Source organism: Anomaloglossus baeobatrachus, chromosome 3 (genome assembly GCF_048569485.1).
Source record: "Anomaloglossus baeobatrachus isolate aAnoBae1 chromosome 3, aAnoBae1.hap1, whole genome shotgun sequence".
NCBI lineage: Eukaryota > Metazoa > Chordata > Amphibia > Anura > Aromobatidae > Anomaloglossus > Anomaloglossus baeobatrachus.
The window spans coordinates 33487174-33510648 of record NC_134355.1 but is presented as its reverse complement, the minus strand read 5'-3'; the positions used below and the strand labels follow the sequence as shown (position 1 = coordinate 33510648).

General features: G+C 52.9%; 1 protein-coding gene across 1 annotated transcript in view; it reads right to left on the bottom strand.

Annotated features, from left to right (window-relative positions):
• Positions 1-22802, bottom strand: part of SLC30A10 (solute carrier family 30 member 10) — a 34440-nt gene extending 11638 nt beyond the window's left edge. Inside the window, exons 1-2 of the mRNA XM_075339118.1 lie at positions 21247-22802; positions 3546-3629 (exon numbers count right to left, since the gene is read on the bottom strand). Of these exons, the coding sequence (XP_075195233.1) occupies positions 3546-3629; positions 21247-21802 (640 nt within the window). The 5' untranslated portion in view covers positions 21803-22802. The remainder of the gene's footprint in view (positions 1-3545; positions 3630-21246) is intronic.
• Positions 22803-23475: the final 673 nt, after the last annotated feature.

The window sequence follows — 23475 nt, the reverse complement described above, 5'->3', positions numbered from 1 at the left end:
CCCCATAGTCCCCCATATAGTATAGTGGACTCCACATTGCCTTCCATATTGTCACGTCTTGAACAATGTCCTTCCTGTTGAGCCACAGCCGGGTCGGTCTCTGTCCATCTGCTGATGATTCTCTTCTCTTTCCTTGCTTTGCTGCTAGTCTGGTGTTTTCACTTTCCTGTTTTGTCTCTGTCCTATCACAGTTTGGGTGGGGCTTTTTATACTTACCTTGCACCATTGTTATTTGCTGGCTATAGTTCTTCGAGGGTGTTTGCTAAGGAGATCCAGCAACAGAGTGATTTTGACTGCTAGGCAGAGACCAGCTGCTCAGTGTTTTCTTATTTACCTTCCCAACACCTTTCCTCCCTAGTTAGGTTGGTGGAAGGTTACCTTTGCTTTCATTGATTATTCTCCTTTTTCCCACCTTGTGCACATGCTTTAAGTTTTCTCACCTTGCGTTCCTGTCTACCCCTGCACACTTTCTATCTTGTTTATGCTGTGTGTAGTGACCTCCCCTCTGGTTCCTAAGGGGCAAGAGCTCTACGGCCCTTTCAGGGAGCCAGGTCTGAGTTGGTGTTTTGAGTTGTGCAGCTAGGAGTTTTCTGATCTGTACAGGTATCAGTAGGGTGTGGTTGTGGCTGCTATGTAGCAGGCTATATTTCTCCTTTTACCTGTGTTTAAGTTAGATACGTGCATAACAAATATAGTATAATGCACCCCATAGCCCTCCATATAGTATAATGGGCCCCACATAGTCCTCCATATAGTATAATGCACCCCATAGTCCTGCTTCTGGTATAGTGCAGTCCCCATAGTCGTACAAATAGTATAATGCACCTCATAGTCCTTCATATATAATGTCTCCCAAAGTCCTCCATATAGTATAATGCCCCCTTTAGTTCTCCACATAGTATAATGAACCCCGTATTCACCCCCCCATTCTTCCATATAATACTGTATAATGCATACCCCATAGTCCTCCGTATATTATTATAATGTACCCTCCCATAGCTCTCCATATATTATAATGGGCCCCCATAGTCCTCCATACAGTATACTGGCCCACACATCCTTCATAAAGTAAAATGGATTCCTCCATATAGTAATATGCACTCTATAGTCCTCCATATAGAATAATGCACCCCATAGTCCTTTATATTTTATAATCCAGATAGTCCTCCATATAGTATAATCCACTCCAAAGTCTTTTTATATTTTATAATGCACCCTCATAGTCCTCCATATATAATGCACCCTCCATAGTCCTTCATATATTATAATGCACCCCCATAGTCCTCCATATAGTATAATGCACTCCATAGTCCTGTATATATTATAATGCACACCCCATAGTTCTCCATATAGTATAATGCACTCCCCATAGTGGTCCATATATTATAATGCACACTCTATAGTTCTCCAAATATTATAATGCACACCCCATTGTCATCCATATAGTTTTATGGCCATTGCCCACCAGTGTACTCACTGATTTATAAAAAATAAATAATGGCTCAGCTCTCCTTGTTCCCTCGCTGCTCTAGTCTTTGCAGTGACATGTATTCTGAAGCTCTGCACATCTCAGCACAGTGGGCGCACAGTAGTAGTGTCATTGCGCCAACTGTGCTGAGATGTCAGATCTCAGATGCCGAGGGACAATGATGGAGGAGGGAGTGGACGGCTTCCCTCTTTCATCATTGCTTTCAACTGTATCAGCATCTGTGATGCCGATACAGTTGAGAGTGCAATGCCGGACAGGAGGGCCTGGAGCCAACGTTGTCACCGGGTCTCCCCCTGCTCGTCTCACAGGCCCCATAGCGGCTGCGTGGTCTGCTACCATTGGCGGTACACCACTACCCACACCCTTAAAAATCCAGTTTGGTCCTTGCTAACCGTTCTCTGTCCTCTGGTACCATGTCACAGTGTCAGTAGTAATGTCCCGTAGAAATTGCCTCTACAGAAGAAGCCCTGAGAACACATGCTTCCAGTATGTGGCACTTCATTAGTGACATTTCAGCTGGAAACCTGCTCGACCACATTGCACTTATTAACTGTGTGTAATTATGTAATAGCTGCAGGTAAATCCGAGGTCACGAGCAGAATACATTATTAACTAGAAAGAATTGAGCGGAGTTTCATTTACTGTGATCCAATTGTCTCACATGCGAGAATCGGAATACAGGTGAGGAGAAGATGGAATCCGATGATTTCCACGCACCCATAGATTCAAATGGGTGCGCGCCGTCCAAGATACGTTGCCACTCGCAGCATGCTGCTTTTTTTTCCCTACGGGCCAAATCGGCATGAGAAAAAAGTGCTAATCCTGCCCCATAGTATAACGCTGGAGCGACTTATCCGAGAGCCCTAATGCAGACACTTCAGGTAGAACAAAACTTATAGCAATTGATAGATTGGTGATTACCTTCTATAATGCTGTAAGATTTGCCAACTTTCCCAAAACTTTAAAAAAAAAATGCCTCCCGAACTCATGGAAAACCAACCGGAATTTCCTGAAAAGAAGCATTCCACCGCTATGTTCTCTGCCATGATGCTGCGCCCTAGCACCCAAGGCACATTGGGGTGAGGGGCCTGTTATAGAGGTTTGGTAATGCAAATTAAAACTCTCATCCCCTAAATATTAACATATTTTTGTACTCTGGCTAGCTATAAATCTAGTAAGGATATTAAAACTATGGGTGATGCTGTACTGAATTATATTTTCAGATAAATCTGATTAATAAAGCCAGATGAGATGGAGAAAAGTCTAGAAAAACTATTTCGAGTTAAGGTCCATCTTTCGACAGGGTCCATAGGAGCCAAAACCGATGTAGCCAAAAAGAAAATGTGAGCAGAGCCTTAAGGCTGCTTAACATGCAGCGATATCGCCTATTGAAAGCACCCGCCCCCGTCGGTTGTGTGTCATGGGCAAATAGCTGCCCATGGCACATAACATCGCTAACACCCGTCACACATACTTACCTGCCTACTGATGTCGCTGTAGCCGGAGAACCGCCTCCTTTCTAAGGGGGCGGTTTGTGCGGTGTCACAGTGGCTTCACTAAGCGGCCGCCCAATAGAAGCGGAGGGGCGGAGATGAGCGGCCGTAACATCCCGCCCACCTCCTTCCTTCCTCATTGCCGGCGGCCGCAGGTACGGTGATGTTCCTCGTTCCTGCGGCGTCACACATAGCGATGTGTGCTGCCACAGGAACGACGAACAACCTGCGTCCTGCAACAGCAACGATATTTGGGATTAGAACGACGTGTCAATGATCAACGATATGGTGAGTAATTTTGATCGTTAACGGTCGTTCGTGCGTTTCACACGCAACAACGTCGTTAACGAGGCCGGATGTGCGTCACAAATTCCGTGACACCAACGACATCTCGTTAGCGATGTCGTTGCGTGTAAAACCCCCTTTAGTCTCTGTTCCTATCACATTTGAACAATATAGGAGCATTTTGCAAAACTAAAAGAAAAGGAAGGATCCGACATAAATCTCTTGGTTTTATAGTTTACATTGTAGAAGATATGGCCACAAAGGCACATTTTTATTACCTCTAATGTTGAGGGCGGCCGCGTCCTTTTTATTCTTGCTCTTTTCTTCTTCTAGGTCGGATTCTTGGTCATCTATGTAGTCACCTATAGCCAAAGAAGAAACGCTGTGTTGTGTATAAATTCTACAAACAGAAGAAACACCAGTTTTTCAAAAAAAATCAGCTTCACCATTGACAACACAATAATACATTCCCCAGAATTATCAGACGGAGGTCGTGGCAGGCGCGTCAGAAGAACCTCCGGATATTCTTCATTTATGGCCTAACAGGCAAACTCCACCAAAGAGAAGAGATGATGTACTGCCCATGAGGGCTTCAGAGACCATAAATCGTTACGCCTGGACCAGATGTTGACTTTACATGAAATCAGATTTTCAACCAGATAGATGCCCCACACCTAGATTTCTGTTTAATGGAACTGGGAAAGTAATTTTGCCCCACACTACCTGACGTAAAGTCACAATTTGACCCAGTTCTTGAAGGGGTATTCCCATCCCAATATGTAGTAGGTGTAATAATAATATTAGCAAATACCTCCATTTAGAAATGTAGAATAGTTCTTCTGGTTCACTATGTTGCTTACCTCATGTTCAGGGCATTGCAGGATCTAAGGAATCCATGGTTACAACCACAGCAATTAACTAACTGTCATTATATGACTGGATGTAACCTTGGATATCGAAGCAGCAGTGCCCTGCACATTAGGGAAGAGACATGGCTATATCAGGAGAACTATACTACATTTCTAATTGGAGGTATTTGCTAATATTTTTATTATTACACCTACTATATATTGGTTAGGATCTTGGAGACTGGAATAAGCCTTTAAGAACTGGGTTGAAGTGTGAATTTACATCAGGTAGTATAGAGGGTCTTTTGAGTGGGGTAAAATTACTTTCTCAGTTCCATTAAATAGAAATATGGGTCAAGTGATCATGGACAAAAATTTACACTATAGTGCGGGGCATTAGGTTGAAAATCCGATTTCCTGTAAAGTCAACATCTGGTCCAGGCGTTTGATAATATTATTTTTGCACCTACTACATTTTGGGATTGGACCTGGGAGATGGGAATACCCCTTTAAAGGAAATCTACCAAATTTTACTGTACATGTCTGAACTATGAGTAGCATGTTCTGAATCAGGAGAAATGGCGCAGATTTGTGACTTGGTTTATGAGAAATAATTATATGTAACTTGTAGTTTATTCATTGAAATCCTGACTTATTGTGACCTTAGGAGTCCAGTGGGTGGTGCTATGAAGTCATCCGTGTGAAAAACTAAATAGGACACGCCCACTGGACTCCTAAAGACACAATGAGTTGGGAACCAAATAACTAAAACATAGGTTATTATGTTAGCTATCAGCCCATGTAATAACAGTGCTAGATATGTTCGTTGTTAATATTTAAAGGGGAAGCTACCTTTTACCAAGACCCGGTGAATTCCTTAACTGTCAAAAAAACATTGTCCTTAGTAAAGGTAATTAATTTGATTCTGAAAACAGATTTTGGCTACACAGGTGTGTTTTGATTTGCTCAGTATGTCAGACCTTAACTGCTAAAAGTAGTGAACTCCGGGACAGAACGATTGCGGTCGCAGAGATCGCGACCGGGCCCAGAGGTGCAGCCTTGGACGCACATTCAGCTGAAGCAGAGGCTGGCGGGTCCCCTGCACCCCAGGGCCTGGTTCCGATCTCTGCGACCGGGCCCAGGGGCTGAAATGTATCACGGTGCAGAGACCCATTGGGTCCCTGTACTGCAATATATGCTGCCGGTCAAACAGAAGCTGGAAGCTTTCATCTGCGTCCCAGTAACTGAGAGCGGCACATGGCAATGATGTCATTTGCTGCAATAGTACCAACACTGATGAAAGCTGACCGCCACTGTGGGCTGGCTACCACAGGAGCACGCTGTGCAATGTGGGAGCCGGGGAGAGTGAGTATGACTCGCCCACCCCAGGGCTATGGGACACCCGGTGCCGGGCCGGACTAGTCCGGTGGTAGTCAGTGGTGGCTGGGCCCGGCTCCGTGGCCCTGGTGGGTGTCAGTTGAATATGTGGCTTGCTTGTTAATGGTTGTGTTCGTGACGCCACCTGTGGCATGCGGCTATTAAGCCGCCGCTGCTGTGTGAGGCCTCCGGGATGATGATATAGCAGCTATGGTAGTACTGCTCCCCACAGGTGGAGCAATGCCCGGGGCACAGTTGGTGCTTGTGAAAGTCTATGGTGCTGTGTGACTAACACGGTGCAGGGCCGACAAGCGAGGAAAGAACCAGGCACAAACAACAGTCTCTTTACCTTTTCCTCTTTTACTCTGGGAACAGTCCAGTCCTGGGAGACCGTTACAGGTGGTGATGGGGATCCGGTCGGCCTGGAAGTACTTGGGGTGATCTTTCTGGCCAGCTGAGTATGAGGCCTACTCCTGTACCTTTCTTGGTGATGGTAGGACCCTGCTTCTCTGAATCCAGCAATGGCCCTCTTCGCTGCTGGGACCAATGGCACGTCCCTTCCCTCTGTAGGTGGCTGCGCAGGCCCACTCTCTGGTGCTTCCCCGCTGGGGTCCACACCGGGCCCTGATGCTGCAGCTGTACCTTGGATGTGTCTGGGCCAGGGGCTTGCAGCTCTCCTGCCCTTCGGATTCGGCTACCAGGGACGGATTTTATACCCTGGCAACCACAGACTCCGATGTCCGAGTCTCTCTGCTGCCTCTCAGCTACTCCTGCTTCTCTGGGCCAAACTGCTCCAGCTCTAGGCCCCAGATTCACAGGACAGCTCACTCTGTGTCTGTTCACTTCTGCTGCTCCCTACAGACTAACTAACTCCTCCCCCAGGTCAGGCTTAAGGAAGCTCCCTGAAACTTCAGGTTCAGAGCTCCCCCTACTGGCCTGAGGGTGAAACTGCGGTGGATGTTAACTTACTGGCCAGTAGATTTCCCCATTACCTCCAGGCTCAGCATTAACCCTCAGGAGGGCAATGCCGTTGTGGCGACCAGGTCCTAGGGCGCCACACTCCCCCTTAGTTGAATTCAGTACTCCCGGACTGTAGAAACAAAACATAACATGTCATACATTTCATCCCAATATGGGAGGCACATTCTCTTTAACGTTACAATCTTAAACATTTCTATGAGAGTCCAGTGTGGCTCCCTGCCGGGTGTCCATTACACTGCTCCATGGGGGACCCGCCGCATTCAAACCCCCAACGTAGGCTCTGGGCGTGCGTCAGAGCATTGATGACCCCACTCTATGCACGCCGGACGGGTTTTTCTTCAGGGGTGTTGAGCACACTGGTGCTAACTATGAACAATTTGGGTGTTGGCCACCCATAGTCCAGTGGCCCAATTGTCCATTTTCGCAATCAAAGAAAAAGAAAACATTTTGTACACAACATGACAGACATTTTGCATAACTATTTACACTCTAATAAGTACTCTTTACTTTATACGGTAGACTCCCTATACCTTAGAGGATGTTGTCCCCGAGTGCTGCGCTGGGACCTACGTAGCTCTGGTGTTTGCCCCTGACTACGTGGTGCATCTTCTATCTCAGCACTACAGGTGGGCCTAACCCCAATAGGTAAGCGTGATGGTTGCCTTTGTGGTCTAAGATTCGCCAAGGGTATGACAGGTTCACCACTGACAGGGGGTTGATCCTCCTGTTCCACTGCTGGCGTGTCATCTCGTGCTGGAGCGGACGATTCTTTAGGTGGATCCGGAACCTTTTCTGTTTCTGGCTCGACCAACTGCGGAAACGTCAAAACTGGTACCACTATGGCATTGTTGATTCGGGTCCAAGTTTTGGGGAACTTTCCAAGGATGGTTTGAATCATCTCCCCTTCTTTCTCTTGACTTTGGGGACTTCCTTGTACTCCTTCCATTTCTCTTTGGATTCGGCACCGTTCAGGGCACGCTTTCAGGCGGTCTCGGGAAATTGCTTGGCAGGTCTTGCCTTCATCTTTGCTTATGAGGCATACCTTACTATTGTCAAAGTTGGAGGGGATAATGGTGTAGGGCTCGTTTTCCCACTGATCATCCAACTTATGCGTCTTCCGCTTCTTCTTGAGGACTTGTTCTCCAGGTGCTAAGGGAGTTGCTGGGGCTGTTTGATTGTAATGCTGTTCTTGTCTCGTTCTTGCTTGAGACAGGCTCCTTTCCACGCACTCCTGGACCTTACGGTACCGCTGCTGCCGTTCTGCATCCCAATCCTCTATTTCTTGAACCGCCTCAGGCGACACAGTCCCCATCTCAAAGTCTACAGGCAACTTGCCTGGTCTGGCTCGCATCAGGTAAGCGGGGCTGCAGTTGGTCGAATTCACTGGGATGTGGTTGTACAGGTCTACCAGATCTGGCAACTTTTCTGGCCATTGGTTCCTCTCTTCCAGCGGTAGGGTCTTCAGCATATCAATAACCACATGGTTCATTTTCTCGCACAGTCCATTGGTCTGGGGGTGGTACGGTGTGGTTCGAATTTTCTTACAACCGTACATGTTACAGAACTCTTGGAACACTTCAGCCTCGAATGCAGGACCCTGATCCGTCAGTACCCTCTCCGGATAGCCGTGCGGTCGACAAAAGGATGCCTGGAACGCTCTAGCTGCCGTCCTGGCTGTCTGGTCCTTCACAGGCACTACTACCAGGAAACGAGAGTAATGGTCCACAATGGGGAGGGCGTACACATAGCCTGACCGACTTGGTGTTAACTTCACGTGGTCCAGGGCCACCAACTCCAGGGGCTGCTTCGTGACAATTGGCTGTAGGGGAGACCTTTGGCTGGCATCATCCTTCCGCCTCAAGTTACACGGGCCACAGTCTCGGCACCATTTCTCGATCATCTTCCTCATGTGCACCCAGTAGAACCGATCACGGAGTAAGGCCTCCAACTTCTTCCACCCGAAGTGTCCTGCGTTATCATGATACGCTGCTAGGACCATTGGAGCATCCCTCTGCGGAACCACTATCTGCCAGACAAGTTCATTTGTTCGATAGTTGACATATCTCTTGCAGAGCTTGCCCTGGTAGGTGAACAGTCGTCCCCTCTCCTTCCACAGCTGCTGGGCTTCCTCTGGAGCGTCTGGGCCAAGATGGGTCTCAGCTTGCGCTAGCTTCTCCTTGACCAATCGCACGGCCGGGTCACCATTCTGTGTTTCTTCCCAATTATGGTGGAGTAATGGATTGACCGAGACCTCGTGCTGGTTTAAGCGCTTCACTCCCACAGCATGCTCACACTGTGAAACACCCTGGTGATGGAAAGCCGGTAACTCTATCTCTTCGAGTTCATCCAGGTCTTCTCCAGACTCGGGTAAGTGAGGCATTCTGGACAGCGCATCAGCATTGTTATTCTTCTTGCCAGCCCGATACTTGATGGTAAAGTCAAAGTTAGACAGCCGGGCCATCCATCGCTGTTCCATCGCACCTAACTTGGCTGTTGCCAGGTGTGTCAACGGATTGTTGTCCGTGAAGATGGTAAACTTGGCCGATGCCAGATAGTGCTTGAAGCGTTCAGTCACTGCCCACACAATAGCGAGGAACTCCAGCTTGAAGGAACTGTAGTTTTCTGGATTCCTTTCCGTGGGCCGAAGCTTCCTACTGGCGTACGCTATTACCCTCTCTCTGCCTCCCTGTACCTGGGACAGAACTGCTCCCAGTCCCACGTTGCTGGCGTCTGTGTACAGTATAAACGGTTGGCTGTAGTCAGGGTAGGCCAGAATTTCTTCTCCCGTGAGAGCCCCTTTCAGCCGGACAAAGGATGTTTCCAGTTGGCTGCTCCATTCAAATGGAGGGCTCTGCTTCTTAGCCTGCTTCGGCTGGCCCACCAGGAGATCTTGAAGGGGCGCTGCTATCTTGGTGAACCCATCGATGAACCTTCGGTAGTAGCCCACCAGTCCAAGGAACTGCCGCACCTCCCTCACCGTGGTGGGTCTTGGCCAGTCCTTGATTACCGTGACTTTCTCCGGATCAGGTGCCACGCCTTCTGCGCTGACCACATGACCCAGGTACTGTACCTTTGGCTTCAAGAGGTGACATTTGGACGGCTTGATCTTCAGGCCATATTTCGACAAGGACTCAAACACTTCTGCTAAGTGCTTCAGGTGGTCCTCATAAGTCTTGGAGTAGACTATTACGTCATCCAGGTACAGCAGCACGGTTTCGAAGTTGTGGTGGCCCAAGCAGCACTCCATCAACCTTTGGAATGTCCCTGGGGCGTTGCAGAGCCCGAATGGCATACAATTGAACTCACAGAGACCCATTGGTGTCGTGAATGCAGTCTTCTCCTTGTCCGCCTCTGCCACGGGAACCTGCCAATACCCACTGGTGAGATCCAAGGTGGAGAAATAGTTAGCTGACTTTAAGGCTGTTAGTGACTCCTCTATTCTGGGTAGTGGATAGGCATCTTTATGTGTAATGCGGTTAATTTGCCTGTAATCTACACACATTCTCATTGTACCATCTTTTTTCTTTACGAGCACTAGTGGAGCTGCCCAGGGGCTACAACTATCTCTGATAACCCCAGCCTCCTTCATTTCCCGTAACATTTCCTTGGCACACTGATACTGTGCGGGGGGTACAGGGCGGTATCTTTCTTTAATGGGATGATGATCACCCGTGGGGATTTGATGTTGAACCCCTTTCACCTGCCCAAAATCTAGGGGGTGTTTGCTGAAGACCCGCTCGTATTCCTGTACCACCCGGTAAACCCCATGCTTTTGGTGTGAGGGGGTGGAGTCGGTGCCCACATGTAATTTTTGGCACCAGTCTTCCGGCTGCCCCTTGGAGCCATTGTCTTCCGCCTGGTCGGACGGAATCAAGGGTTCCACTGCTTTAATGGTATTGTTGCTGACAGTGTACAATTTTGCCACGGTGGCATACCGGGGCAATTTGGCCTCCTCCTCCCCACAATTCAGGACACGGACGGGCACTCTCCCCTTGCGGACGTCCGCTACCCCTCTGGCTATCAGGACTCCAGGCCTACTGTCTGAATACATTGGTTCTACCAAGGCATGGTAATCCTGACCCTTGAGGCCTATTGCTGCCCGACACCATATCAACATTTCACTTCTTGGGGGTATTACAATGGGGAGGGGGTCACTTACCCTCACACTGCCAATTTCTCCTCCGGCCAGCTCTACCTGCTGCCTCCTCATCAGGGCTCTGATCTCCCTCTGTAGGACACGCTGCTGCCCGGAGCTGGCAGTTTCAGACGCCTGTTGTAACAAAATTATCACTTCGGCAATACAATTTTCTATCACATTTGTACCAAGAGTTAGCAGTGGGTCAGATTCTTTGCGATCAATATCTACAATTATCATCCCCTGACATGGCAATTCCACCCGCCCCACTTTAATGGTTACTTCTTTGTACCCAATCTGAGGTAAGGGCTGACCATTACTGGCCACAATTGTTAAATCATCATCTGGGCCATGGTCAATGTCTGAATCGGCCCAATATCTTTTGTACAGTTTGTGGGGGATGGTTGTTACCTGGGACCCCGTATCCAGGAGGGCATTCAAAGGGATCCCATCCAGCACAATAGGAAGGACCGGTCGTCCTCCCACATACTTGCTGCGGCTGGGGGTTGAGCCGGGCTTCCTTACACCTGGGGGTCGGCTCCTGGCCCCAGGCTCGGCCCATTTAAAGGACAGCGTCGTGCAATGTGGCCCGCCTGGTTGCAGTTGCGGCAGATCGGTTGTCCTGTTGAATCATACCGGTCTGTGTCTCTGCCTCGGGTCGGCGGAATCCTTCTCTGTCGCATCCATGGGACGTCCTCTGGGCTGGAGGCCAACTCGATTTTCGCAGGCGAGGGGGTCATTTGTAGAGACTGCACGGTCTTGGCAAGGGCAGCTACAGTCTTGGTCAGCTCCTGGACCTGTTGTCTGAGCTCCGCAGTGGGATCCTTATCCAGGGACTGCGCCTCAGCCCCTGCAGTGGCTCGTGTTGCAGGCACCACCCCGGGGTACGTGATAGCAAGAGGCCGGAGGGGTACTGGGTCATTCGGCGTAGATCCTCTCAGTACCCTGATGGCCTGGTCCTTAAACTTGGCAAAGTCCAGAGCAGGGTTCTGCAGGACCAGGATACGCAGCTGGGTCCTGTGGGCATCTGACAGGAGCCCCTCTATGAACTGCTCAGTTAGGAGTTTGTCTTCTTCACGTACACCCTCTGGGTCCACCTGTTTAACTGCTTTCAGGGCCTCTTGCAGGTTTAGGGCATAGTCCCTTATGCTGTCTGTGGCCCGCTGCTTGCACCCAAAGAATCTCATCTTTATCTCTGCTGCGGTGCGGGTGTCAAACGTACTCTTTAACTTGGCCAGTATCTGGGCTGCTGTCCCTTTATCTGTATCAGGCCATGACTTCGCTTCACGCTGGGCTGCGCCGGCTAGCTGTCCCATTAATATGCCCACCTTCTGGCTCTCAGTCAGCGGATACACCCGGAATAAGCTGTGCAGGCTTTCTCTGAAGTCACTCAAGGTATGGGACTCTCCGGAGTACTGCGGCAGCCATTCTGCTCCCGGTATGTATGGCATGGTGATCGGCATTACCGGCGCTACAGTGGGGGCCGGGGCGACGGCGACTGGGATTGCTTCTGCTGGTGCTGCGGCGTCTCGGGCTACGGCATCCACCTGCCCTCCCTCTGAGTCGGACATCTTCCTCCCCCTTAGTGAACCTTACCAGGCTCCGTTCACTTTTCAAATTTTCTTCCGGGTCGCGCGGGGTTAACAGCGCTCTGCTCTGATGGCGCGCTCCCTTCGCACTCTTTGTCAGGCACGCCCCCCTTCTTCCTGCGCTCGGCGAGGCTAATGGCGGCGGTGGTCTGCAGCCCGTACACAGTCTTTTAAGCACAATTCCGGCAGGCGCACAGTACCCGGTGGGACCGGGCACGAGATCCTGTTCGTGACGCCAAAGTTGACTCGCCCACCCCAGGGCTATGGGACACCCGGTGCCGGGCCGGACTAGTCCGGTGGTAGTCAGTGGTGGCTGGGCCCGGCTCCGTGGCCCTGGTGGGTGTCAGTTGAATATGTGGCTTGCTTGTTAATGGTTGTGTTCGTGACGCCACCTGTGGCATGCGGCTATTAAGCCGCCGCTGCTGTGTGAGGCCTCCGGGATGATGATATAGCAGCTATGGTAGTACTGCTCCCCACAGGTGGAGCAATGCCCGGGGCACAGTTGGTGCTTGTGAAAGTCTATGGTGCTGTGTGACTAACACGGTGCAGGGCCGACAAGCGAGGAAAGAACCAGGCACAAACAACAGTCTCTTTACCTTTTCCTCTTTTACTCTGGGAACAGTCCAGTCCTGGGAGACCGTTACAGGTGGTGATGGGGATCCGGTCGGCCTGGAAGTACTTGGGGTGATCTTTCTGGCCAGCTGAGTATGAGGCCTACTCCTGTACCTTTCTTGGTGATGGTAGGACCCTGCTTCTCTGAATCCAGCAATGGCCCTCTTCGCTGCTGGGACCAATGGCACGTCCCTTCCCTCTGTAGGTGGCTGCACAGGCCCACTCTCTGGTGCTTCCCCGCTGGGGTCCACACCGGGCCCTGATGCTGCAGCTGTACCTTGGATGTGTCTGGGCCAGGGGCTTGCAGCTCTCCTGCCCTTCGGATTCGGCTACCAGGGACGGATTTTATACCCTGGCAACCACAGACTCCGATGTCCGAGTCTCTCTGCTGCCTCTCAGCTACTCCTGCTTCTCTGGGCCAAACTGCTCCAGCTCTAGGCCCCAGATTCACAGGACAGCTCACTCTGTGTCTGTTCACTTCTGCTGCTCCCTACAGACTAACTAACTCCTCCCCCAGGTCAGGCTTAAGGAAGCTCCCTGAAACTTCAGGTTCAGAGCTCCCCCTACTGGCCTGAGGGTGAAACTGCGGTGGATGTTAACTTACTGGCCAGTAGATTTCCCCATTACCTCCAGGCTCAGCATTAACCCTCAGGAGGGCAATGCCGTTGTGGCGACCAGGTCCTAGGGCGCCACAAGTACTATGTTGTTGTTTTTTGCATTAGATAGAACGGAGACATATTTACCAGGATGGGGATATATATACCAGGAGAGGGACTGTAGATACCAGGAAAGGGACAGTATGTACCAGGAGGGGGACATTATATATCAGGATGGGTCCAGTAGAGGGACAGAATGCCCCAGGAGGGGGACAGGAGATATCAGGAGAGGGACAGTAGATACCAGGAAGGGGGCAGTATATACCAGGAGGGGAACAGTATGTACCAGGATGGGTCCAGTAGGGGGACAGTATACACCAAGAGGGCCCCAGGAGGGGGACAGTAGATACCAGAAGGGAGACAATAGATACCAGGAGGGGCCTAAGATGGGGACATACATATCAGAATGGGGGACATTACCAGGGTGGGGTTATATATACACCAGGATGTGGGCTAGAGTGGAGAACATATATACTAGAATGGAGGACATATATGCCAGGATGAGAACATATATACGGTAACAGGATGGAGGACATATATAGCAGTATGGGCAGGGCTGTATTTGCCACAAGGCACTCGTGGTCCCGTGCCTAGGGCGGCACGTTGCGGGGGGGGCGGCACTTTCTGGCAGCAAAAAAAAAATATATGTATAAATTTTTTTTTTTTTTTACATTCCCGCCCCCCGTCCCTTTCTCCGTTACACTCGGCTGTGTTCGGGGGGGGGGGGGTGTTGAGAGGGAGGAGAGGCGCACTTCTGTCTATTTAAATAGGCATAGTGAGCTGGGCGCCAGGCATAGTGAGCTGATTAACCCCGGAAGTTCCATCGCTTGCACTTCCGGGGTCAGAGGCGCGCGGGCGCGACAATCAGCTCACTGCCCCGTGCTGCAGCGTCCAATGCTGCAGACGACACACACCACGGAGGAGGGCGTGTCTGAAGCTGGAGCCAGCCAGAAGAGGAGCCAGCCAGAGCAGGGCGGCGGGCACCAGAGCAGGTAAGGCAGAGCCTAGAATGTATGGGCACCTTACAGGTTAGTTGATGATCGTTGTGATGCCTCTTTTTGTCCACTATAATCATGCAAGGGAAGGCTGGGGGGAGAGAGGCTGAGGCTGGGGGAGGCTGGGAAGAGAGGGAGGCTGGGAAGAGAGAGAGGCTGGGGGAGGCTGGGAAGAGAGAGAGGCTGGGGGGAGGCTGGGAAGAGAGGCTGGGGGGAGGCTGGGAAGAGGGGGAGGCTGGGAAGAGAGAGAGGCTGAGGCTGGGGGGAGGCTGGGAAGAGAGAGAGGCTGAGGCTGGGGGGAGGCTGGGAAGAGGGAGGCTGAGGCTGGGGGGAGGCTGGGAAGAGAGAGGCTAAGGCTGGGGGGAGGCTGGGAAGAGAGAGGCTGAGGCTGGGGGGAGGCTGGGAAGAGAGAGGCTGAGGCTGGGGGGAGGCTGGGAAGAGAGGCTGAGGCTGGGGGGAGGCTGGGAAGAGAGAGGCTGAGGCTGGGGGGAGGCTGGGAAGAGAGAGAGGCTGGGAAGAGAGAGAGGCTGAGGCTGGGGGGAGGCTGGGAAGAGAGAGAGAGGCTGAGGCTGGGAAGAGAGAAAGGCTGAGGCTGGGGGAGGCTGGGAAGAGAGAGAGAGAGGCTGAGGCTGGGAAGAGAGAGACTGAGACTGGGGGGAGGCTGGGAAGAGAGAGGCTGGGAAGAGAGAGGCTGGGGGGAGGCTGGGAAGAGAGAGAGAGGCTGAGGCTGGGGGGAGGCTGGGAAGAGAGGCTGAGGCTGGGGGGAGAGAGGCTGAGGCTGGGGGAGAGGGAGGCTGGGGGGAAAGACGCTGAGGCTGGGGGGAGAGAGAGGCTGAGGCTGGGGGGAGAGAGGCTGAGGCTGGGGGGAGAGAGGCTGAAGATGGGGGGAGGCTGGGGGGAGAGAGAGGCTGAGGTTGGGGGGGAGGCTGGGGGGAGAGAGAGGCTGAGAGGAGAGAGGCTGATGCTGGGGGAGGCTGGGGGGAGAGAGAGGCTGAGGCTGGGGGGGAGAGAGAGAGGCTGAGAAGCTGAGGCTGGGAGGAGAGAGGCAGATGCTGGGGCAGGCTGGGAGGAGGGTGGCTGATGCTGGGGGAGGCTGGGAAGAGGGTGGCTGATGCTGGGGGAGGCTGGGAAGAGGGAGGCTGATGCTGGGGGAGGCTGGGAAGAGGGAGGCTGATGCTGGGGGAGGCTGGGAGGAGGGAGGCTGATGCTGGGGGAAGCTGGGAGCAGGGAGGCTGATGCTGGGGGAGGCTGGGAGGAGAGAGGCTGATGCTGGGGGAGGCTGGGAGGGGGAGGGGGAGGCTTGGAGGAGGGAGGCTGATGCTCAGGGAGGCTGGGAGGCTGATGCTGGGGGAGGCTTGGAGGAGGGGGGCTGGGAGGCGGGAGGCTGATGCTGGGGGAGGCCGGGAGGAGGGAGGCTGATGCTGGGGGAGGCTGATGCTGGGGGAAGCTGGGAGCAGGGAGGCTGATGCTGGGGGAGGCTGGGAGGAGAGAGGCTGATGCTGGAGGAGGCTCATGCTGGGGGAGGCTGGGAGGAGAGAGGCTGATGCTGGAGGAGGCTCATGCTGGGGGAGGCTGGGAGGAGAGAGGCTGATGCTGGGGTAAGCTGGGAGCAGGGAGGCTGGGGGGAGGCTGGGAAGAGAGAGGCTGAGGCTGGGGGGAGGCTGGGAAGAGAGGCTGAGGCTGGGGGGAGGCTGGGAAGAGAGAGGCTGAGGCTGGGGGGAGGCTGGGAAGAGAGAGGCTGAGGCTGGGGGGAGGCTGGGAAGAGAGAGGCTGGGAAGAGAGAGGCTGAGGCTGGGGTAGGCTGGGAAGAGAGGCTGAGGCTGGGGGGAGAGAGGCTGAGGCTGGGGGAGAGGGAGGCTGGGGGGAAAGACGCTGAGGCTGGGGGGAGAGAGAGGCTGAGGCTGGGGGAGAGAGGCTGAGGCTGGGGGGAGAGGCTGGGGGGAGAGAGAGGCTAAGGCTGGGGGGGGCTGGGGGGAGAGAGAGGCTGGGGGGAGAGAGAGGCTGAAGCTGGGGGGGAGGCTGGGGGAGAGAGAGGCTGAGGTTGGGGGGGAGGCTGGGGGGAGAGAGAGGCTGAAGCTGGGGGGGGAGGCTGGGGGAGAGAGAGGCTGAGGTTGGGGGGGAGGCTGGGGGGAGAGAGAGGCTGAGAGGAGAGAGGCTGATGCTGGGGGAGGCTGGGGGGAGAGAGAGGCTGAGGCTGGGGGGGGAGAGAGAGAGGCTGAGAGGCTGAGGCTGGGAGGAGAGAGGCAGATGCTGGGGGAGGCTGGGAGGAGGGTGGCTGATGCTGGGGGAGGCTGGGAACAGGGTGGCTGATGCTGGGGGAGGCTGGGAAGAGGGAGGCTGATGCTGGGGGAGGCTGGGAAGAGGGAGGCTGATGCTGGGGGAGGCTGGGAAGAGGGAGGCTGATTCTGGGGGAGGCTGGGAGGAGGGAGGCTGATGCTGGGGGAAGCTGGGAGCAGGGAGGCTGATGCTGGGGGAGGCTGGGAGGAGAGAGGCTGATGCTGGGGGAGGCTGGGAGGGGGAGGGGGAGGCTTGGAGGTGGGAGGCTGATGCTCAGGGAGGCTGGGAGGCTGATGCTGGGGGAGGCTTGGAGGAGGGGGGCTGGGAGGCGGGAGGCTGATGCTGGGGGAGGCTGGGAGGAGGGAGGCTGATGCTGGGGGAGGCTGATGCTGGGGGAAGCTGGGAGCAGGGAGGCTGATGCTGGGGGAGGCTGGGAGGAGAGAGGCTGATGCTGGAGGAGGCTCATGCTGGGGGAGGCTGGGAGGAGAGAGGCTGATGCTGGAGGAGGCTCATGCTGGGGGAGGCTGGGAGGAGAGAGGCTGATGCTGGGGTAAGCTGGGAGCAGGGAGGCTGGGGGGAGGCTGGGAAGAGAGAGGCTGAGGCTGGGGGGAGGCTGGGAAGAGAGGCTGAGGCTGGGGGGAGGCTGGGAAGAGAGAGGCTGAGGCTGGGGGGAGGCTGGGAAGAGAGAGGCTGAGGCTGGGGGGAGGCTGGGAAGAGAGAGGCTGGGAAGAGAGAGGCTGAGGCTGGGGTAGGCTGGGAAGAGAGGCTGAGGCTGGGGGGAGAGAGGCTGAGGCTGGGGGAGAGGGAGGCTGGGGGGAAAGACGCTGAGGCTGGGGGGAGAGAGAGGCTGAGGCTGGGGGAGAGAGGCTGAGGCTGGGGGGAGAGGCTGGGGGGAGAGAGAGGCTAAGGCTGGGGGGGGCTGGGGGGAGAGAGAGGCTGGGGGGAGAGAGAGGCTGAAGCTGGGGGGGAGGCTGGGGGAGAGAGAGGCTGAGGTTGGGGGGGAGGCTGGGGGGAGAGAGAGGCTGAAGCTGGGGGGGAGGCTGGGGGAGAGAGAGGCTGAGGTTGGGGGGGAGGCTGGGGGGAGAGAGAGGCTGAGAGGAGAGAGGCTGATGCTGGGGGAGGCTGGGGGGAGAGAGAGGCTGAGGCTGGGGGGGGAGAGAGAGAGGCTGAGAGGCTGAGGCTGGGAGGAGAGAGGCAGATGCTGGGGGAGGCTGGGAGGAGGGTGGCTGATGCTGGGGGAGGCTGGGAACAAGGTGGCTGATGCTGGGGGAGGCTGGGAAGAGGGAGGCTGATGCTGGGGGAGGCTGGGAGGAGGGAGGCTGATGCTGGGGGAGGCTGGGAGGAGGGAGGCTGATGCTGGGGGAAGCTGGGAGCAGGGAGGCTGATGCTGGGGGAGGCTGGGAGGAGAGAGGCTGATGCTGGGGGAGGCTGGGAGGGGGAGGCTTGGAGGAGGGAGGCTGATGCTTAGGGAGGCTGGGAGGCTGATGCTGGGGGAGGCTTGGAGGAGGGGGGCTGGGAGGCTGGGAGGAGGGAGGCTGATGCTGGGGGAGGCTGGGAGGAGGGAGGCTGATGCTGGGGGAGGCTGATGCTGGGGGAAGCTGGGAGAAGGGAGGCTGATGCTGGGGGAGGCTGGGAGGAGAGAGGCTGATGCTGGAGGAGGCTCATGCTGGGGGAGGCTGGGAGGAGAGAGGCTGATGCTGGAGGAGGCTCATGCTGGGGGAGGCTGGGAGGAGAGAGGCTGATGCTGGGGTAAGCTGGGAGCAGGGAGGCTGGGGGGAGAGAGGCTGATGCTGGGGGAGAGGCTGCTGCTGGAGGCGGGGGGAGAGAGGCTGCTGCTGGGGGAATGGGAGAGAGGGGCCAATGCTAGAGACAGAGGACAAGGGTTGAGGGATAGAGCAATGACAATATCTATGGGGGGAGTGTAAGGACTCAGAATAAGAGGGGGGCAGCATTGGGAGCTCATTATGGAGAAGGGACAGCATGTGTGGGCTCAGTATGGAGTGGAACAATGTAGGGGAGTCAATATCAAGAGTGGGGTAGTGTGTGTGTGTGTGGGGTGTGTGTGTTTGTGTGTGTGTGTGTGTTGGTCTCAGCATAAGCGCTAGTGTGGTGGTCTTAGTATGATGAGTGGGGCAGCATGGAGGTGTCATTATGGAAAAGAGGAAGGCAGCATTAGGAGCTCATGGAGAGGGGCAGCATGCACGGGACACTGTGAGGAGGGGGCAGCATGCATGGGACATTGTGAGGAGGGGGCACCATGCATGGGACACTGTCAGGAGGGGGCAGCATGCATGGGACACTGTGAGGAGGGGGCAGCATGCATGGGACACTGTGAGGAGGGGGCAGCATGCATGGGACACTGTCAGGAGGGGGCAGCATGCATGGGACACTGTGAGGAGGGGGCAGCATGCATGGGACACTGTCAGGAGGGGGCAGCATGCATGGGACACTGTGAGGAGGGGGCAGCATGCATGGGACACTGTGAGGAGGGGGCAGCATGCATGGGACACTGTGAGGAGGGGGCAGCATGCATGGGACACTGTGAGGAGGGGGCAGCATGCATGGGACACTGAGGAGGGGGCAGCATGCATGGGACACTGAGGAGGGGGCAGCATGCATGGGACACTGTGAGGAGGGGGAAGCATGCATGGGACACTGTGAGGAGGGGGCAGCATGCATGGGACACTGTGAGGAGGGGGCAGCATGCATGGGACACTGAGGAGGGGGCAGCATGCATGGGACATTGTGAGGAGGGGGCAGCATGATGTGAAGACAATGTGCAGATCATATTTCATAATTGAGGAAGGTGTGGTGGGTATAATTTATAAGGGAGGGCAGTGTGTAGTATATTAGGGGCAGTGTGACAGTCACAGTATATAAGTGGGGATGGTGTGGTGGGAATATTTTATACTCATGCTATGTTTTGATGTGCCTGTGGTGATCCCCATTGGGGGAGGGTTAGTGTCCTTCATTTCTCATTGATACGTTTTTTAAAGTGTTTTACAGAGTAGATCTGCCTTAAACAGATGTCGTGTGCGAAAACTCAGTTTTACGTTGTCAATAAGGGGCGCGACCACTTAAAGTGCCTAGGGCAGCACGAAGGCAAAATACAGCCCTGAGTATGGGGGGACATATATGCCAGAATGGGGGACATACCAGTATGGGAGGGGCATACATACTAGGATGGAGGATATATTTACGAGGGACATTACTATGTAATGGGGGGGAGGGAACTCATATGTCTTTATAGGATTTAGAACGCTAAATGTATACATTCATCTGACCAACATTAGGGTATGTGCGCACGTTGCTTTTTACCTGCTTTTTACCTGCTTTTTTGCTGCTTTTTCTTCTGCGCTGTTTTATGCCAAAATGGATGTGTTCTTCTATTCAAGCAAAGTCTATGGGAATTTGGGTTTCTTGTTCACACTATGTTGTTCAAAATGCTGCCTTTTTGAGGCAGAACTTTGGTCAAAAACTCAGCTTTTCAAAGAAGCAACATGTCAATTGTTTTTACCATTTGGGTTTTGCACTGCAAAGCTGAGTTTTTGACCAAAGTTCTGCCACAAAAAGGCAGCATTTTGAACAACATAGTGTGAACAAGAAACCCAAATTCCCATAGACTTTGCTTGAATAGAAGAACACATCCATTTTGGCATTAAACAGCGCAGAAGAAAAAGCAGCAAAAAAGCAGGTAAAAAGCAGGTAAAAAGCAACGTGCGCACATACCCTTAGGGGGGGCGGAGGTCCCGGGTCCAAATTTTGCACCAGGTCCCATCGAACTCTAGTTACGCCACTGAGTGAACTTACACTTTAAGTTCAAAAACTTTGAAAAGATAAGGTCTTTTAAAATAAATAAATAAATGGGTCAACCATGTATGAAACTGAATAAAATATTTTTTGCTTACATGGACAAGAGATCTGCAAAATATCCTAAGGCGCGTGCTAGAAAGTGAAAGATTGAGGCAACCGCAAAAAAACAGTAGTGGTGCCTGTTGTGCAATATTTGCCCTTTACTCTTGTTAGAATTATCCTCGAGTCATCTGTAAAGTTGCCTATTCACTACAGTAGTCCACATTTTCCAAAATATCTACATTTTTTGCATTTTACAAAAGAGGGTTCTTATCTGCAGAGAGCGCTATCAGCGAGCACATGAATGCACTTTGTAAGTTTACGGGAGATAAGGACAACTATGAATTTATGAAGCCATTAACCCTTGAGAACCCTGGATACGCATATATTAACATGTAAACGTACAAAGATTAAATGCACTGTTAGATTTTTATGATTACTGCACTATTAATTCCAAGATGGTCTGCCAAAAAGAAGACTTCAGAAGGGCCTTCAACGGTCGAAAGTGAGCTTACCCATCCCTTGATAATACCTTAGCATGGACCCTTTAAATAAACTTTTAGATCTATCTTACATTTTTCAGCAAATATTAGGAAAAAGATTGAAATACCATTATAGTTATATCCCAAATTCCCTTGTAAAATAACTGAAAGGCACCTGCTACATTGATGTCCAGGCTCTCAGATCCTTGGCTGCCTCCAGCTTGGTAAGGGGTGACATTGATGCGATCATTGGAGGTTTCAATGGCTTCTTCTGGTTCTTGTTGGTCTTTACGTCCACATAAGAAGCGCATACATGATCTATAGTCTTGGAAAACTAAAAGACCCACGATGTTTACTCCCAACCCGAGAGTACCAACTATCAACACCAACTCAGGATCATCAATTTTTTCAGGTTTGGCCAGTCTTAGTATGGAATCCACCAAGATGGTGAAGCAAAGAGCAGTGAGGAAGATGGCATTGCACAGTGCCCCCACCACTTCTGCTCGGGCGTACCCGTAGGTAGCTTGGGGTCCCCTGCTCTTTCGCCTAGATACACGGGAGGCCGTGATGCCGACACACAGGGAGATCAAATCTGACAACATATTAAAGGAGTCAGAGATCAGGGCGATGGAGTTGCCTAAGTAGCCCGAAACTAATTCAGCCACAAAGAAGATGGTGGTGATGACCAACATGAAGATAAGTCTACAGGTCTTCCCGGTGTAGCGACCCATTGTGGGAACTGGTTGTCCTCACTCTGGGCTCTTGGTATTCAGAGGTCTTTGGTGATGGGACAGGTGTAGAGCTACTGTCAGCTAATATTGTGGCTTAGAGACCGACACTTTTTGCACGCTCTTTGGGCAGAGCGCATACGGTAGCCCACACCTGGTAGTATATTAGCCAGGGTGAGTAGTCTTGTGCAAAGTGAGCTCACAAATTTAATGCAACAGAGTCTAGGAGGTAGATGAAAATGCAACAGTTGTAGAGCCAAAGGTTGAAGTCCGAGATAGCACCTAGTTCAGGATGGCAGACCACTTGGAAAGTTGCTTTGCTTCTTGCGCTGTGGGCGGCGCTAAAGTTGTGTGATTGGTATAGCAGAACACAAAAAAGTATTGCAGTCCTGGTTGGTGAAGGTAGTGGAGATGGGCTAGTGCTTCTGTTCCCTGGTTCAAAATGTGCAGAAGGGCTGATGGTGCTGTTCCTGGAGCAGAAGGGCTAGTGGTGCTGTTCTTGGAGCAGAAGGGCTAGTGGTGCTGTTCTTGGAGCAGAAGGGCTAGTGGTGCTGTTCTTGGAGCAGAAGGGCTAGTGGTGCTGTTCCTGGGGGCAGAAAGGCTAGTGGTGCTGTTCTTGGAGCAGAAGGGCTAGTGGTGCTGTTCTTGGAGCAGAAGGGCTAGTGGTGCTGTTCTTGGAGCAGAAGGGCTAGTGGTGCTGTTCCTGGGGCAGAAAGGCTAGTGGTGCTGTTCCTGGAGCAGAAGGGCTGATGGTGCTGTTCTTGGAGCAGAAGGGCTAGTGGTGCTGTTCTTGGAGCAGAAGGGCTAGTGGTGCTGTTCCTGGGGCAGAAAGGCTAGTGGTGCTGTTCCTGGGGCAGAAAGGCTAGTGGTGCTGTTTTGGTTGGTGCAGCTGTTGCTATCCTGGGTGCTTTTGCTCTTGCATAGAGGGCTCAGTGCTTGTGTAGCTCCAGTTTATATACGAGGCTGTGATAAGGGCACTTGCTGTGTCAGGATTACCTCACTAACCAGCCCTGGCCGCTCCTATTTTCCAGCACGTACACAGGCTAATGTGACAGCCTGGACCTCCTCCTGTTACGTCCTATTATTTCTTGTGAATATTAGTCCTAAGCATAAACGGCAGAGATTCCCTATAGTATTACCGTATATGAGCTGGTGTCCTCAGAGCCTCCGCTGACTGAGTGATCCTACTTATCAATTCTGATTATGGAAAAGCTGAGTTCTGCTTTCTCAAGCGCAGAAAGTCTAGTACTACCATTCAGCAATACCTGGGTTATAGTATTACCATTTGGGAAACAATATTGAAGTGCAATAAATAGAATCTGTCACAACCCCATAGAAAGAAATGGAGGACTGATGAAAGAAAGAACTGTTAATCTGAGATATTGCCTAAGTAGAAATTCTGAATTCTTAATTGGGTTTTATGGTTTTGGAAAACCCCTGTGCTTTACTAAAGCTCCCCAGGTCCAGAGCTAAGTCTTTGGCTGCAGCGCTGCAGACAACAAATCAATGAGCTCAGTGGCTCTACAGCTTGTGCCATCAACTTCGGCAGAGACGCTGAGTGTCGCGGGCGGAGGAGGGGACGCTGCGCTCACCCACTGCTCGGGTCCGGCTGCTGCTCGGTGGTGGCTCGAGCGGTGGGCCGGATCCCGGGGACTCGAGCGGCGCTCCTCGCCCGT